This window comes from Phaenicophaeus curvirostris, unplaced genomic scaffold (assembly GCF_032191515.1).
Source record: "Phaenicophaeus curvirostris isolate KB17595 unplaced genomic scaffold, BPBGC_Pcur_1.0 scaffold_51, whole genome shotgun sequence".
Classification (NCBI taxonomy): domain Eukaryota; kingdom Metazoa; phylum Chordata; class Aves; order Cuculiformes; family Cuculidae; genus Phaenicophaeus; species Phaenicophaeus curvirostris.
The window spans coordinates 182,987-196,811 of NW_027206674.1; the positions used below are offsets into that span (position 1 = coordinate 182,987).

General features: G+C 64.6%; 1 protein-coding gene across 1 annotated transcript; it reads left to right on the plus strand.

Annotated features, from left to right (window-relative positions):
• Positions 1–6,961: 6,961 nt before the first annotated feature.
• On the plus strand, positions 6,962–9,411 carry LOC138733999 (uncharacterized). Its single transcript, XM_069881531.1, has 2 exons — positions 6,962–7,031; positions 7,313–9,411. The coding sequence occupies exon 2, from the start codon at positions 8,035–8,037 to the stop codon at positions 9,409–9,411; it is 1,377 nt and encodes a 458-aa protein (XP_069737632.1). The 5' UTR covers positions 6,962–7,031; positions 7,313–8,034.
• The last annotated feature ends 4,414 nt before the right edge of the window (positions 9,412–13,825 follow it).

Below are 13,825 nucleotides of genomic sequence, written 5' to 3' on the forward strand. Positions count from 1 at the left end.
GGGGCTGGGATGTGTGGGGCTGGGATGTGTGGGGCTGGGATGTGTGGGGCTGGGATTCCATGGGGCTGGGATGTGTGGGGCTGGGATTCCATGAGGCTGGGATTCCGTGGGGCTGGGATTCCATGGGGCTGGGATGTGTGGGGCTGGGATTCCGTGGGGCTGGGATGTGTGGGGCTGGGATTCCATGGGGCTGGGATGTGTGGGGCTGGGATGTGTGGGGCTGGGATTCCATGGGGCTGGGATGTGTGGGGCTGGGATGTGTGGGGCTGGGATTCCATGGGGCAGGGATGTGTGGGGCGGGGATGTGTGGGGCGGGGATGTGTGGGGCTGGGATTCCATGGGGCGGGGATGTGTGGGGCTGGGATGTGTGGGGCTGGGATTCCATGGGGCTGGGATGTGTGGGGCTGGGATGTGTGGGGCTGGGATTCCATGGGGCTGGGATGTGTGGGGCGGGGATGTGTGGGGCGGGGATGTGTGGGGCTGGGATGTGTGGGGCTGGGATTCCATGGGGCTGGGATGTGTGGGGCTGGGATGTGTGGGGCTGGGATTCCATGGGGCTGGGATGTGTGGGGCGGGGATGTGTGGGGCGGGGATGCTGTGGGTCCAGCGGTTCCAGGCGTTCCCGAGTGAGGAAGGAAGGAGCCGGGAGGGAGCGGAGGCGGAAGACAAACCCCAGCCCCAGGGATCCCAGTAATCCCAGTCATCCCAGTACGGAGGGTGTGGGGCTCCCCGTCATCCCACTATAGGGGTTCTGGGGCTCCCAGTGATCCCAGTATGGGGGGTCCATAGATCCCAGTGATCCCAGTATGGGGGTCTGGGGCTCCCAGTGATCCCAGTGCTGGGTTCTGGGGCTCCCAGTGATCCCAGTCTGGATGTCCATGACTCCCAGTGATCCTAGTATGGGGGGGTCCGTGGATCCCAGTGATCCCAGTGTGGGGTGTCCATCGATCCCAGTGATGGGGTCTGGGGCTCCCAATAATCCCAGTATGGGGGTTCTGGGGCTCCCAGTATGGGGATCTGGAGCTCCCAGTAATCCCACTATGGGGGTCCATGGCTCCCAGTAATCCCAGTGCCAGGGTGTGGAGCTCCCAGTGATCCCAGTGCCAGGGTCTGGGGCTCCCAGTGATCCCAGTACGGGGGTTCTGGGGCTCCCAGTAATCCTAGTGCAGGGATCCTTGGCTCCCATTGATCCCAGTGTGGGGCGTCCATAGCTCCCAGTGATCCCAGTATGGATGTCCATGTTTCCCAGTGATGCCAGTACGGGAGTTCTGGGGCTCCCAATAATCCCAGTGTGGGGGTTCTGGGGCTCCCAGTGATCCTAGTATGAGGGTCCATGTCTCCCAGTGATCCCAGTACGGGGGGTCTAGGGCTCCCAGTGATCCCAGCGAACTCAGTGCCAGGGTCTGGAGCTCCCAGTGATCCCAGTATGGGGTTCTGGTGCTCCCAGTGCTCCTAGCGCGGAGGTTCTGGGGCTCCCAGTGATCCCAGGATGGGGGTTCCAGTGCTCCCAGTGCTCCCAGTGCCGCCTGGCTGCGCGGTGGCCGCGTGCGGCTCTGACTCAGGCCGCAGGAATTTCAGCGGGTGCCGCGTGGGCGAAGGCTCCGGCCGCTGCCATTACCTAGAAAGGACATCGCCGCCCCACGGCCCCGCCTGCGCCACCGTGGCCACCGCGGCCGGCCCCGTGGCCACCACTGCCGGCCCCACGGCCACGGCCGGCCTCGTGGACGCTACTGGCGCCACGGCCACCGCCAGCCCCACGGCCGCTGCCAGCCCCGTGGCCACCTTGGCCCCAGATCAACACCCCCCCCGGCTCCACCACAGCCCCATTTTGGCCACCATGTGGTCCATCTTGGCCACCACGGCCCTAACAAGGCCACCTTGGCCATCACGGCCCCGCCTTGGCCACCATGGCCTTACCTTGGCCACCATCTGTCCATCTTGGCCACCGTGGCCCTGCCAAGGCCACCATGGCTCTACCTTGGCCACCAAGGCCCTACCTTGGCCACCATGTGTCCATCTTGGCCACCATGGCCCTGACAAGGCCACCATGGCTGTGACAAGGCCACCAAGGCCCTCCCTTGGCCACCATGTGTCCATCTTGGCCACCAAGGCCCTCCCTTGGCCACCATGTGTCCATCTTGGCCACCATGGCCCTGACAAGGCCACCATGGCTCTACCTTGGCCACCATGGCCCTACCTTGACCACCATGTGTCCATCTTGGCCACCAAGGCCCTGCCTTGGCCACCATGTGTTCGCTATGGGGCAGAGCTATGGGTCACTATGGGTCGCTATGGGTCACTATGGGGCAGCTATGGGTCGCTATGGGGCAGCTATGGGGCAGCTATGGGTCACTATGGGTTGCTATGGGGCAGCTATGGGTCGCTCTGGGTCACTATGGGTCGCTATGGGGCAGCTATGGGTCGCTATGGGTTACTATGGGGCAGCTATGGGTTGCTATGGGTCACTATGGGTCGCTATGGGGCAGCTATGGGTCGCTATGGGTTACTATGGGGCAGCTATGGGTCACTATGGGGCAGCTATGAGTCGCTATGGGTCACTATGGGTCACTATGGGGCAGCTATGGGTCGCTATGGGTCACTATGTGTCTCTATGGGTCACTATGGGGCGCTATGGGTCACTATGGTTTGCTATAGGGCAGCTATGGGTCACTATGGGTCGCTATGAGGTTCTATGGGGCGCTATGGGGCAGCTATGGGGTCTCTATAGGTTGCTATGGGTCACTATGGTTTGCTATAGGGCAGCTATGGGTCGCTATGGGTCACTATGGTTTGCTATAGGGCAGCTATGGGTCACTATAGGGCAGCTACGGGTCGCTATGGGTCACTATGGGTCGCTATGAGGCTCTATGGGGCGCTATGGGGCAGCTATGGGGTCTCTGTGGGGCATCTGTGGGGCACTATGTGTCGCTATGGTGTGCTATGTGTCGCTACGGGGCAGCTATGGTTCTCTACGTGTCTCTGTGGGGCGCTATGGGGTCTCTATGGGGCGCTATGGGGCGCTGTGGGGCAGCTATGGGTCTCTATGGGGCAGCTATGGGGCGCTATGGGGCAGCTATGGGTCTCTATGGGGCAGCTATGGGGCGCTATGGGGTCTCTATGTGTCTCTCTGGGGCGCTATGGGGCGCTGTGGGTCTCTATGGGTCTCTATGGGGCAGCTGTGGGGCGCTCTGGGGACTCTGTGTCTCTGTGGGGCGCTATGGGTCTCTATGGGTCACTATGGGGCAGCTATGGGGCGCTATGGGGCTCTATAGGATCTCTATGTGTCTCTATGGGTCGCTATGGGGCAGCTATGGGTGTCTGTGGGGCAGCTATGGGGCGCTATGGGGTCTCTGTGTGTCTCTATGGGTCACTATGGGGCAGCTATGGGGCGCTATGGGGCTCTATGGGGTCTCTATGTGTCTCTATGGGTCGCTATGGGGCAGCTATGGGGCGCTATGGGTCTCTATAGGTCTCCATGGGGGCGCTATGTGTCTCTATGGGCCGCTATGGGGCGCTGTGGGGTCTCTATGGGTCACTATGGGTGTCTATGGGGCGCTATGGGGTCTCTATGTGTCTCTATGGGGGGCTGCGGGTCTCTGTGTGTCTCTATGGGTCGCTATGGGTCAGCTATGGGGCGCTATGGGGCTCTATGGGATCTCTGTGTGCCTCTATGGGGCGCTATGGGGCAGCTATGGGTCGCTATGGGGTCTCTGTGTGTCTCTATGGGGCGCTATGGGGGAGCTATGGGGCGCTGTGGGGTGTCTATGGGGCGCTATGGGGTCTCTATGGGGGCGCTATGTGTCTCTATGGGCCGCTATGGGGCGCTGTGGGTCTCTATGGGGCGCTATGGGGCAGCTATGAGTTGCTATGGGTCTCTATGGGGCGCTATGGGGCAGCTATGGGTGTCTATGGGGCAGCTTTGGGGCACTATGGGGCGCTATGGGGTGCTGTGGGGTCTCTATGGGTCGCTATGGGTCTCTATGTGTCTCTCTGGGTGTCTGTGGGGCAGCTATGGGGCGCTATGGGGTCTCTGTGTGTCTCTGTGGGGTGCTATGGGGCGCTATGGGTCTCTGTGAGTGGCTATGGGGCAGCTATGGGTGGCTATGGGGCAGCTATGGGGCACTATGGGTCTCTATGGGTCGCTATGGGGCAGCTATGGGTGTCTATGGGTCGCTATGGGGTCTCTATGTGTCTCTATGGGTGTCTATGGGTCGCTATGGGGTCTCTATGGGTCTCTATGGGGCGCTATGGGGCAGCTATGGGGCGCTATGAGGCGCTGTGGGGTCTCTATGGGTCGCTATGGGGTCTCTATGTGTCTCTATGGGTCGCTATGGGGCAGCTATGGGGCTCTATGGGTCTCTATAGATCTCTATGTGTCTCTATGGGGTCTCTATGTGTCGCTATGGGGCAGCTATGGGGCGCTATGGGGCAGCTATGGGTCTCTATGGGTCTCTATGGGGTCTCCGTGTGTCGCTATGGGCCGCTGTGGGGCGCTGTGGGGCAGCTATGGGTCTCTATGGGTCGCTATGGGGCAGCTATAGGTGTCTATGGGTCTCATTAGATCTCTATGTGTCTCTATGGGGTCTCTATGTGTCGCTATGGGGCAGCTATGGGGCGCTATGGGTCTCTATGGGGTCTCCGTGTGTCGCTATGGGCCGCTATGGGGCGCTGTGGGGCAGCTATGGGTGTCTATGGGTCTCTATGTGTCTCTATGGGGTCTCTATGGGGCGCTATGGGTCTCTATGGGTCGCTATGGGGCAGCTATGGGTCTCTATGTGTCTCTATGGGGTCTCTATGGGTCTCTATGTATCTCTATGGGTCTCTATAGGTTTCTATGGGGTCTCTCTGTGTCCCTATGGGGCAGCTATGGGTCTCTATGGGGTCTCTATGGGTCTCTATGGGTCTCTATAGGTTTCTATGGGGTCTCTCTGTGTCCCTATGGGGCAGCTATGGGTCTCTATGGGGTCGCTATGTGTCGCTCTGGGCCGCTATGGGGCGCTGTGGGGCGCTGCGGGGCGGGTCCCGCGGTTCAGCCTCGTTTCCGCGCGGGGCTGTTTGGGGTGTGTGTTCGGCGTTGCCATGGCAACCGCGGCCCCCCCGCATCCTCCCCCCCCCCCCCGCCCCACGGCTCTCACGCTATGGGGCTCTGAGCCCTTCGCTATGGGGCACCCAGACCCCTCGCTATGGGGCACCCAGACCCCTCGCTATGGGGCTCTGAGCCCTTCGCTATGGGGCACCCAGACCCCTCGCTATGGGGCACGCAGGCCCCTTACTATGGGGCAGCCATGACCCTCACGCCATGGGGCCCACGTTCCCCTCGCTGTGGGGCACCCAGACCCCTCGCTATGGGGCTCTGAGTCCTTCGCTATGGGGCACACAGACCCCTTGCTATGGGGCAGCCATGACCCTCACACGATGGGGCCCTCGTTCCCCTCGCCGTGGGGCAGCCAGACCCCTTGCTATGGGGCAGCCGTGACCCTCGTGCTGTGGGGCAGCCATGATGCTTGCCCTGTGGGGCCCAAACCCCTCGCTGTGGGGCAGCCACGACTCTCGTGTCTTGGATCCTCCATTCCCCTCGCTGTGGGGCAGCCATGACCCTCACGCCATGGGGTTGGTGGTGCCGTGGGGCAGCCAGAGCCCTTACTATGGGGCCCAAACCCCTCGCTGTGGGGCAGCCATGACCCTCACGCCATGGGGCCCACGTTCCCCTCACCATGGGGCACCCAAACCCCTCGCTATGGGGCAGCCATGACCCTCACGCCATGAGGCCCTCATTCCCCTCGCCGTGGGGCACACAGACCCCTCGCTATGGGGCCCAAACCCCTTGTTGTGGGGCAGCCATGACCCTCATGCCATGAGGCCCACGTTCCCCTCGCCGTGGGGCAGCCAGACCCCTTGCTATGGGGCAGCCATGACCCTCCTGCCATGAGGCCCTCGTTCCCCTCGCCGTGGGGCAGCCAGACCCCTTGCTATGGGGCCCAAACCCCTTGTTGTGGGGCAGCCATGACCCTCACGCCATGGGGCCCACGTTCCCCTCGCTGTGGGGCACACAGACCCCTCGCTATGGGGCAGCCATGACCCTCATGCCATGAGGCCCTCGTTCCCCTCGCCATGGGGCACACAGACCCCTTGCTGTGGGGCAGCCATGACCCTCCTGCCATGGGGCCCACGTTCCCCTCGCTGTGGGGCACACAGACCCCTTGCTATGGGGCAGCCATGACCCTCACGCCATGAGGCCCTCATTCCCCTCGCCGTGGGGCACACAGACCCCTCGCTATGGGGCCCAAACCCCTTGTTGTGGGGCAGCCATGACCCTCATGCCATGGGGCCCACATTCCCCTTGCCGTGGGGCACACAGACCCCTTGCTATGGGGCAGCCAGGCCCCTCGCTGTGGGGCAGCCATGACCCTCCTGCCATGAGGCCCACGTTCCCCTCGCTGTGGGGCACCCAGACCCCTTGCTATGGGGCAGCCAGGCCCCTCGCTGTGGGGCAGCCATGACCCTCACGCCATGGGGCCCACGTTCCCCTCGCCATGGGGCATGCAGACCCCTTGCTATGGGGCCGCCATGACCCTCACACCATGAGGCCCTCGTTCCCCTCGCCGTGGGGCACCCAGACCCCTTGCTATGGGGCAGCCATGACCCTCGTGCTATGGGGCAGCCATGACTCTTGCTCTGTGGGGCCCAAACCCTTTGCCATGGGGCCCAGACCCCTCTCCGTGGGTCCCACGTGCCCCTGGCCGTGGGGCAGGCGTCGTTCGTTCCCTTTCGGCGCAGCCGCTCCGGCGCCGCACGGTGCCTAAAGGGTGCTGGCAGGCCCCTCCTCTGGCGGCGTCGCCGGGGCGGAGCGACCCCCCGTTTAAAACCCATTTCCCTTCTTGGAGGAAAAAACTCAGCCGCCTCGGGGACCTGCGGCGGCGGCGGCATCGTCACCCTCGCCACCCGCCATGGCGGCACTCGCGCCAACCGCCCCGGCGCTCGCGGGGACGCCGGCGGCGCCCGAGCCCTCGGCACGACGCCAGGACCCATCGGTGAGTTGATTTGGTGGCGCCGGTGGAGGCGGCGAGGCCCGGGGAGAGGCCAAGCGGCGTGGGGTGACGCCAAGAGGGAGGCCGCGGGCGCGCCGGAGCTCCCGGTGGGGCCCGTCGGATTCCCCACGTTCGTGGGGAATCCGACGGGCCCCACCGGCAGCTCCGGCACGACGGCGTCGGGGTGTGGCGGCGGCATCGCCGCGGTTGGCGGGGGCGGCCAAGCCAGCGTGATTCATCCTTTCCCCCCACCCCACCCCCCCCCCCCCCTTCAACCAACCAAGCCCGGCGCGGCGGGTGCCGACGGGCGCGGCCGCCTCGCTCCACCCACGCCTTGGCCGGCATCGAGAGCCTCAACCCAACGGCGGCACCTCGAGAGCGTCGGCCGACAACCGGGAGCGACGGCTTCGCCTCGAGCGGCACCGACGGCATCAACCGACGCCGAGAATGTTGGTTTTACCCCAACCCGGGAGCGCCGGCATCGCCGCCGAAGACGCCAAAGAGTTGGGTTTGGCGTTGAGTTTCGGCGTTGGGTCTTGGCGTTGGGTTTGGGGGTTGAGTTTCAGCGTTGGGTCTTGGCGTTGGGTTTGGGGGTTGAGTTTGGGGGTTGGGTCTCGGCGTTGGGTTTGGGGGTTGAGTTTTGGTGTTGAGTTTTGGTGTTGGCTTCGGGCTTGAGTCTTGGTGTTGGCTTCGGGCTTGAGTTTGGGAGTTGGGTTGTGGCGTTGGGTGGCGTCTCCGACCCCGCTGGCAGCGCTGCCGCCCCCGCGCCGTGCCCGCCGGGCCCCACGTGAGCAGCCCAGCCGGCAACGCCCTGGCGCCGCGCGGGCACCGAGCCCAACCGACGCCGCGAGGCCACCCCTCGTGCCAAAAAATCCCACCGGCGCAGCTAAAACCAGCGCCGGGCCGAGCCGAAGCCTCGCTCGGTGCCGGTGACGCCGGCTCCGGCTCCAGGTTTGGGCCCCTTCACCGGATTCACTTGGAAGCGCCGCTCGCCCCGGTGACGCCAATGGCACCGAATCCTCGTGCCACGAGGCTCCTGGCACCGATCGCGACACCGAGACCCCACGGGGCATTCGGCACACGCCGTACGGACACGTTCACGCCGGTCCCGGTGCGGTTTGCACGAGGGTCCTACCTTGCACGAGGGTCCCGGCTCGCACGAGGATCCTGGAATCGCACCCAGACAGTCGTGAAAGAGGCTCCAGGTTTGCACGAGGATCCTGGCTCGCAAGAGGATCCTGGCTCGCACAAGGATCGCGGCTTGCACGACGGTTTGGGTTTGCACGAGGATCGTGGCTTGCACGAGGGGCATGGCTTGCATGAGGGTTTGCGTGGGGATCTGGTTTCGCATGAGGGTTTGGGTTTGCACGAGGGTCTGGGTTTCATGTGGATCCTGTCTCGCACAAGGATGTGGGTTTGCACGCGGATTCCATTTCACACGAGGGTTTGGGTTTGCACGAGGGTCTGGGTTTTGCGCGTAGATCCCACCTCGCACGAGGCTCCCTGCTCGCACGCGGTTCCCTTCTTGCACGAGGGTTTGGATTTGCACGAGGGTTTGGGTTTGCACGCGGATCCCGGCTCACACGAGGGTCTGGGTTTCATGAGGATCCCGCACAACAATCTGCCTTTGCACGAGGGTCCCATCTTGCACGAGAGTCTGGGTTTGCACGCGGATCCCATCTCACACAAGGCTTTGGGTTTGCGTGAGGGTTTGGGTTTGCACGAGGATCTGGGTTTGCACAAGGGTTTGGATTTGCATGTGGATCCCAGCTCACACGAGGGTTTGGATTTGCACAAGAGTCTGGGTTTGCACGAGGATCTGGGTTTGCACGAGGATCTGAGTTTGCACGAGGGTTTGGGTTTGTCCGCAGATCCCGTCTTGCATGAGGATCTGGGTTTGCACGAGGGTCCTGGCTCGCACGAGGGTTCGGATTTGCACGCGGATCCTGGCTCGCACGAGGATCCGGGTTTGCACGAGGGTTTGGGTTTGCGCCCGGATCCCGTCTCGCGCCAGGGTTTGGGTTTGCACGAGGGCCCCGTCTCGCACGAGGATCTGGGTTTGCCTGAGGATCTCGGTTTGCGTGAGGGTCCCGTCTCGCACGAGGGCCCCGTCTCGCACGAGGGTGCCCCCCTACCCCCCCAAACTCCGTTTCCAGCCCCTCCCTCCAGGTGGGTTCGGTGCTGCGGGGCCCCCCCCGCCCCCCCCCGAAGCTGCCGCCCGCGGGGGTTCCTGGTGATGGGATTTTTTTCTCGTTTGGCCCAAAATCACATTGCCAGGGATTTCCAACGGGCGCCGGCACCCGCAGCCGGGGGGGCAGGGAGGGGGCTTTGGGGGGGCTCCGAGGGCTTTGGGGGGGCCATAGGGGTCTTTGGGGGTCTGTAGGGTGGGTTTGGGGGGGCAATGGGGGGCTTTGGGGGGCCCATGAGGGTCTTTGAGAAGAGTTGGGGAGGGGCATGGGGGTCTTCGGGGGGGGTTGGGGGGGTTTGGGGGGTCTTTAGGGGGCTCAGGTGGGGTTTGGGGGGTCTCTGAGGGAGTTTGGGGGGGCTCTGGGTGGGTTTGGGGGGGCAATGGGGGTCTTTGGGTGGCCCATGAGGGTCTTTGAGAAGAGTTGGGGAGGGGATGGGGTCTTCGGGGGGGGGTGGGGGGGGTTGGGGGGGTCTTTAGGGAGCTCGGGTGGGGTTTGGGGGGGTCTTTGAGGGAGTTTGGGGGGGCTCTGGGGAGGGTTTGGGGGGGGCCATAGGGGGTCTCGGGGGGGCTTCCGGGGGGCCATGGGGGGTATTTGAGGGGGTTTGGGGGGGTCTTTAGGGGGGGCTCTGGGGTGGGTTGGGGGGGGGAGTTGGGGGTCTTTGAAGGGGTTTGGGGGGCCCATAGGAGTCTTTGAGGGGTCTCTGAGGGGGGTTTGGGGGGGTCTTTGGGGGGCTCTGGGGTGGGTTGGGGGTCTTTGAGGGGGTTTGGGGAGCCCATGGGAGTCTTTGAGGGTCTCTGAGGGGGGTTTGGGGGGGTCTTTGGGGGGCTCTGGGGTGGGTTGGGGGTCTTTGAGGGGGTTTGGGGAGCCCATGGAAGTCTTTGAGGGTCTTTGGGGGGGCTCTGGGTTCGGTTTGGGGGGGCCATGGGGGTATTTGAAGGGTTTGGGGGACCCATGGGAGTCTTTGAAGGTATCTGAGGGGGGTTTGGGGGGTCTTGGGGGGCTCTGGCGTGGGTTTGGGGGGGCCATGGGGGTATTTGGGGGGGGGGTTGGGGGGGTTTGGGGGCGGCCATGGGGGTCTTGGGGGTGTTGGAGGGGGGCTCGAGGGTCTTGGAGGGGGTTGAGGCGGTTTGAGGGGGCTCGGGGGCTCGGGGGGGGGGGGGTTGGGGGTTTGCGGGGCCCATGGGGGGTCTTTGAGGGGCTTGGGGGGGCCATGGGGGTCTTTGGGGGGGGGTTGGGGGGGGGCGTGGGAGGTCTTTAGGGGGCTCTGGGGGGGTTTTGGGGTCCCTGGGGGAGCTTGGGGGAGTCTATTGGAGGCCATGGGGGTCTTTGAGGGGCTCTTGGGGGGCCATGGGGGGCTTTTGGGGGGTTTGGGGGGGGCCATGGGGGTCATTGGAGAGCTCTGAGGGGGTTTTAGGGGAGGATTTAGGGGTGCTATGAGCAGGTTGGGTGGGCAGTAGGAGGGGGTTTGGGGGGCTGTGAGGGGACTGATGGGCTACGGGGCAGTTTGGGGGGGTCACAGTTGTGTTTAGGGGGGACCATGGGGTCTCTGGGGGGCTCGGGGGAGGGTTTGGGGGTTCTTGGGGGGGGCCATGGGGGTCTTTAGGGGGCTGGGGGGGGGGGGTTAGGGGTGCTACGAGCAGGTCGGGGGGCAGTAGGAGGTGTTTGGGGGGGCTGTGAAGGGTCTTTCGAAGGCTCAGGAGGGGTTTGGGGGGGCCATGGGGTGTTTTGGGGGGGGGTCATGGGGGTCTTTGGGGGTCTCTGGGGGGTTTTGAGGGTCTCTGAGGAGGGTTTGGGGGGGTCTTTGGGGGGCTCTGGGTGGGGTGTGGGGGTTTGGGGGGGCCATGGGGGGTTTTGGGGTGCCGTGGTGGTTTTTGGGGTGTTCTGGGGGTGCCGTGGGGGGTCTTTGGGGGGGGGGCCATGGGGGGTTTTGGGGTGCCGTGGTGGTTTTTGGGGTGTTTTGAGGGGTGCTGTGGGAGTCTCGGGGTGGGGGGTGGGGTGGGTTTGGGGGTGTCAGGGGGGGTTTTGGGGTGCCGTGGGCAGGGCTTAGCCACCTGTGAACAGAGCTGGCTCCGCACGTGTTCACAGTGGCTAAGTTCCGCCCCCCCGCCCCCCCAAGACATCGGGGACCCCCCCCCCGGGTGCCCCCCCCAAAATAGCAGGGGCTCCCCCACATGCCCTTGGATTCCCAGACCCCCCCCCCCTCTCCAGACATTGGGGTCCTCTTAGATCTCGGGCTCCCCCCCCCCCCCCTTCAAAAATCTCTGGGTTCCCCCCACCCCGAATTCTGGGGTCCCCCAAACCCCTGGGGTCCCCCAAACCCCTGGAATCCCCCCCCCGAGTCCCCCCAAATCCTGGCCCCCTCGGATTCCTGGGGTCCCTCCAACCCCTGAGTCCCCCCCCCTCCAAACCCCTGGGACCCCCCCCCAAATCCTTGCCTCCCCCTCAAACCCTTGGGATCCCCCCCCCCCGGATTCCTGGGGTCCCCCAAACCCCTGGGACCCCCCCAAACCCTCCCCAAGTCCCCTCAAATTCTTGCCTCCCCCCTCCAAACCCCTGGGACCCCCCCAAATCCTTGCCCCCCAAACCCCTGGGACCCCTCCCTGGAGTCCCCCAAACTCTGGGACCCCCCCAAACACCCCCAAATCCTTACCCCCCCCAAACCCCTGGGTCCCCCCCTGGATTCCTGGGGTCCCCCAAACTCCTTGGACCCCCCAAATCCCCCAAACCCCTGGGATTCCCCCGGGTCCCCCCAAATCCTTGTCTCCCCCCCCCCCCAACCCTGGGACCCCCCTAAGTGCGAGGACAGCGGATCCGCCGGATGCCTGAGGGACCCCCCCAAAAGCTCGGGGGGGGGGGTGTTGACCCCCCCTAGATATTGGGGTGTCCCCCCCCCCCACCCCAAAATCCCCGGGGCCGCCTCCCGTGCCTACTGAGCTGACACGCAGTTGCTTTGGATAAACTGGCTCAGTTCAGCAGGAACAGGAGTCGCCCCCCCCCCCGCCGATGGAACCCCAAAAAACAGGGGGGGGCACCCCCAAACCTCCCCGGGACACCCCCAAACCCCTCTGGATTCCCCCAACCCCCCCCCCCCCTCCTCCGAGTCCCTCAAACTCACAGGACTCCCCTAAACCCCCCTGGATTCCGCTAAAGCCCCAGGACACACCCAAACCCCCCCCCCCAGGACACCCCCAAATCTCTCGGGCACCCCAAAACCAGGTGGCACCCCCCAATCCCCCCAGGATTCCCCAACTGCCCCTCCCAGGACAACCCCAAACTCTCCGGATTCCCCTAAAGCCCCCAGGACACCCCAAACCCCCCCCAGGACACCCCCAAACTCTCTGGATTCACCTAAAGCCCCCAGGACACCCCCAAACTCTCTGGATTCCTCTAAAGCCCCCAGGACACCCTCAACCCCCCCCCCCAGGACACCCCAAAATCCACAGGACACCCCCAAAGCCTCAGGACACCCCCAAACACCCCTGGGACACCCTCAAACTCCTTGGAGCTCCCCAAAATCCCCCAGGACCCCCCAAATTCGCCAGAGGCCTCACACTCCCAGGACCCCCCTCCCCCCTCAAATCTCACGGGAACCCCAAAAATCCTCCTGGACCCCCCAAAATCTGGGGTTCCGCCCCCCGTGGTGGAGCGCTGGGGGGTCACCGTGTGCACGATCGAGCTCACCGTGGACCCCTCGGGTTCTTCCACTGCAGACACCCCAAAACTGGGGGGGTCCCCAAAACCTGGGAGGGCCCCCAAAACAAAGGGGGGGGGGGTCCTAAAACTGGAGGGATCCCCAAAACAAGGCGGAGAGGCCCCCCCAAACCAGTAGTCCCCCCTATAACCAGTGGGAGAGCACCTGGATCCAAGGGGGTCCCCAAAACCAGGGGGGGTCCCCAAAACAGCGAGGGTCCCCCAAAAAAGGGGGAGAGGCCCCCCCCCCAAAGCAGGGGTCTCCCCCATAACGAGGGGGAGAGCATCTGGATCCAGGGGGGTCCCCAAAACTGAAGAGACAGAAACCCTAAACTAGGGGGTCCCCAAAAGGGGGGGGGGACAGAGACATTGGAACAGGGGGGTCCCCAAACCAGGGGGTCCCCAAAACCAGGGGAGAGGAAGAGATTGTGGAAACAGAGGGGTCCCCAAAACTGAGGGACAGAAACCCCTAACTGGGGGGGGGTCCCCAAAACCAGGGGAAGGAAGAGATCACGGAACCCAGGAGGGGGGTCCCCAAAACTGGGGGGTGGCGGGGGCGTCCCCAAAAACCAGGAGGGGAAAAAAACCATGGGGGGGGGGGGCCAAAACCAGGGGGAGAGACCCCAAAAAAAAGGGGGGGGGGAGGGGGCCAAGAGAAGAGCACAGAGACCCCCAGAGCAGAGGGGGGGTCCCAGACACCAAGGGGGTCCCCAAATCAGGTCGTGGCCCCCCCAGCCCCACGCGGGCCCCTCGCGGCGCCCTCCCCCCCCCGCCCCCCCCCCCAGCTCCCGGCTCCTTCCCGAAATAGCCTCGATTCTCGGGAAATTTCCCTGACGTCACAGCCCGGAGGAGAGGGAGGGGAGGGGGCGAAGGGGGGTCAGATCCATCCCCTCCCCCACCCAGGCCCCGCCCCTCGGG

Coding starts and splice junctions, on each gene's coding strand:
- LOC138733999 (XM_069881531.1), top strand. CDS start 8,035: ATGGCACCGAATCCTCGTGCCACGAGGCTCCTGGCACCGATCGCGACA.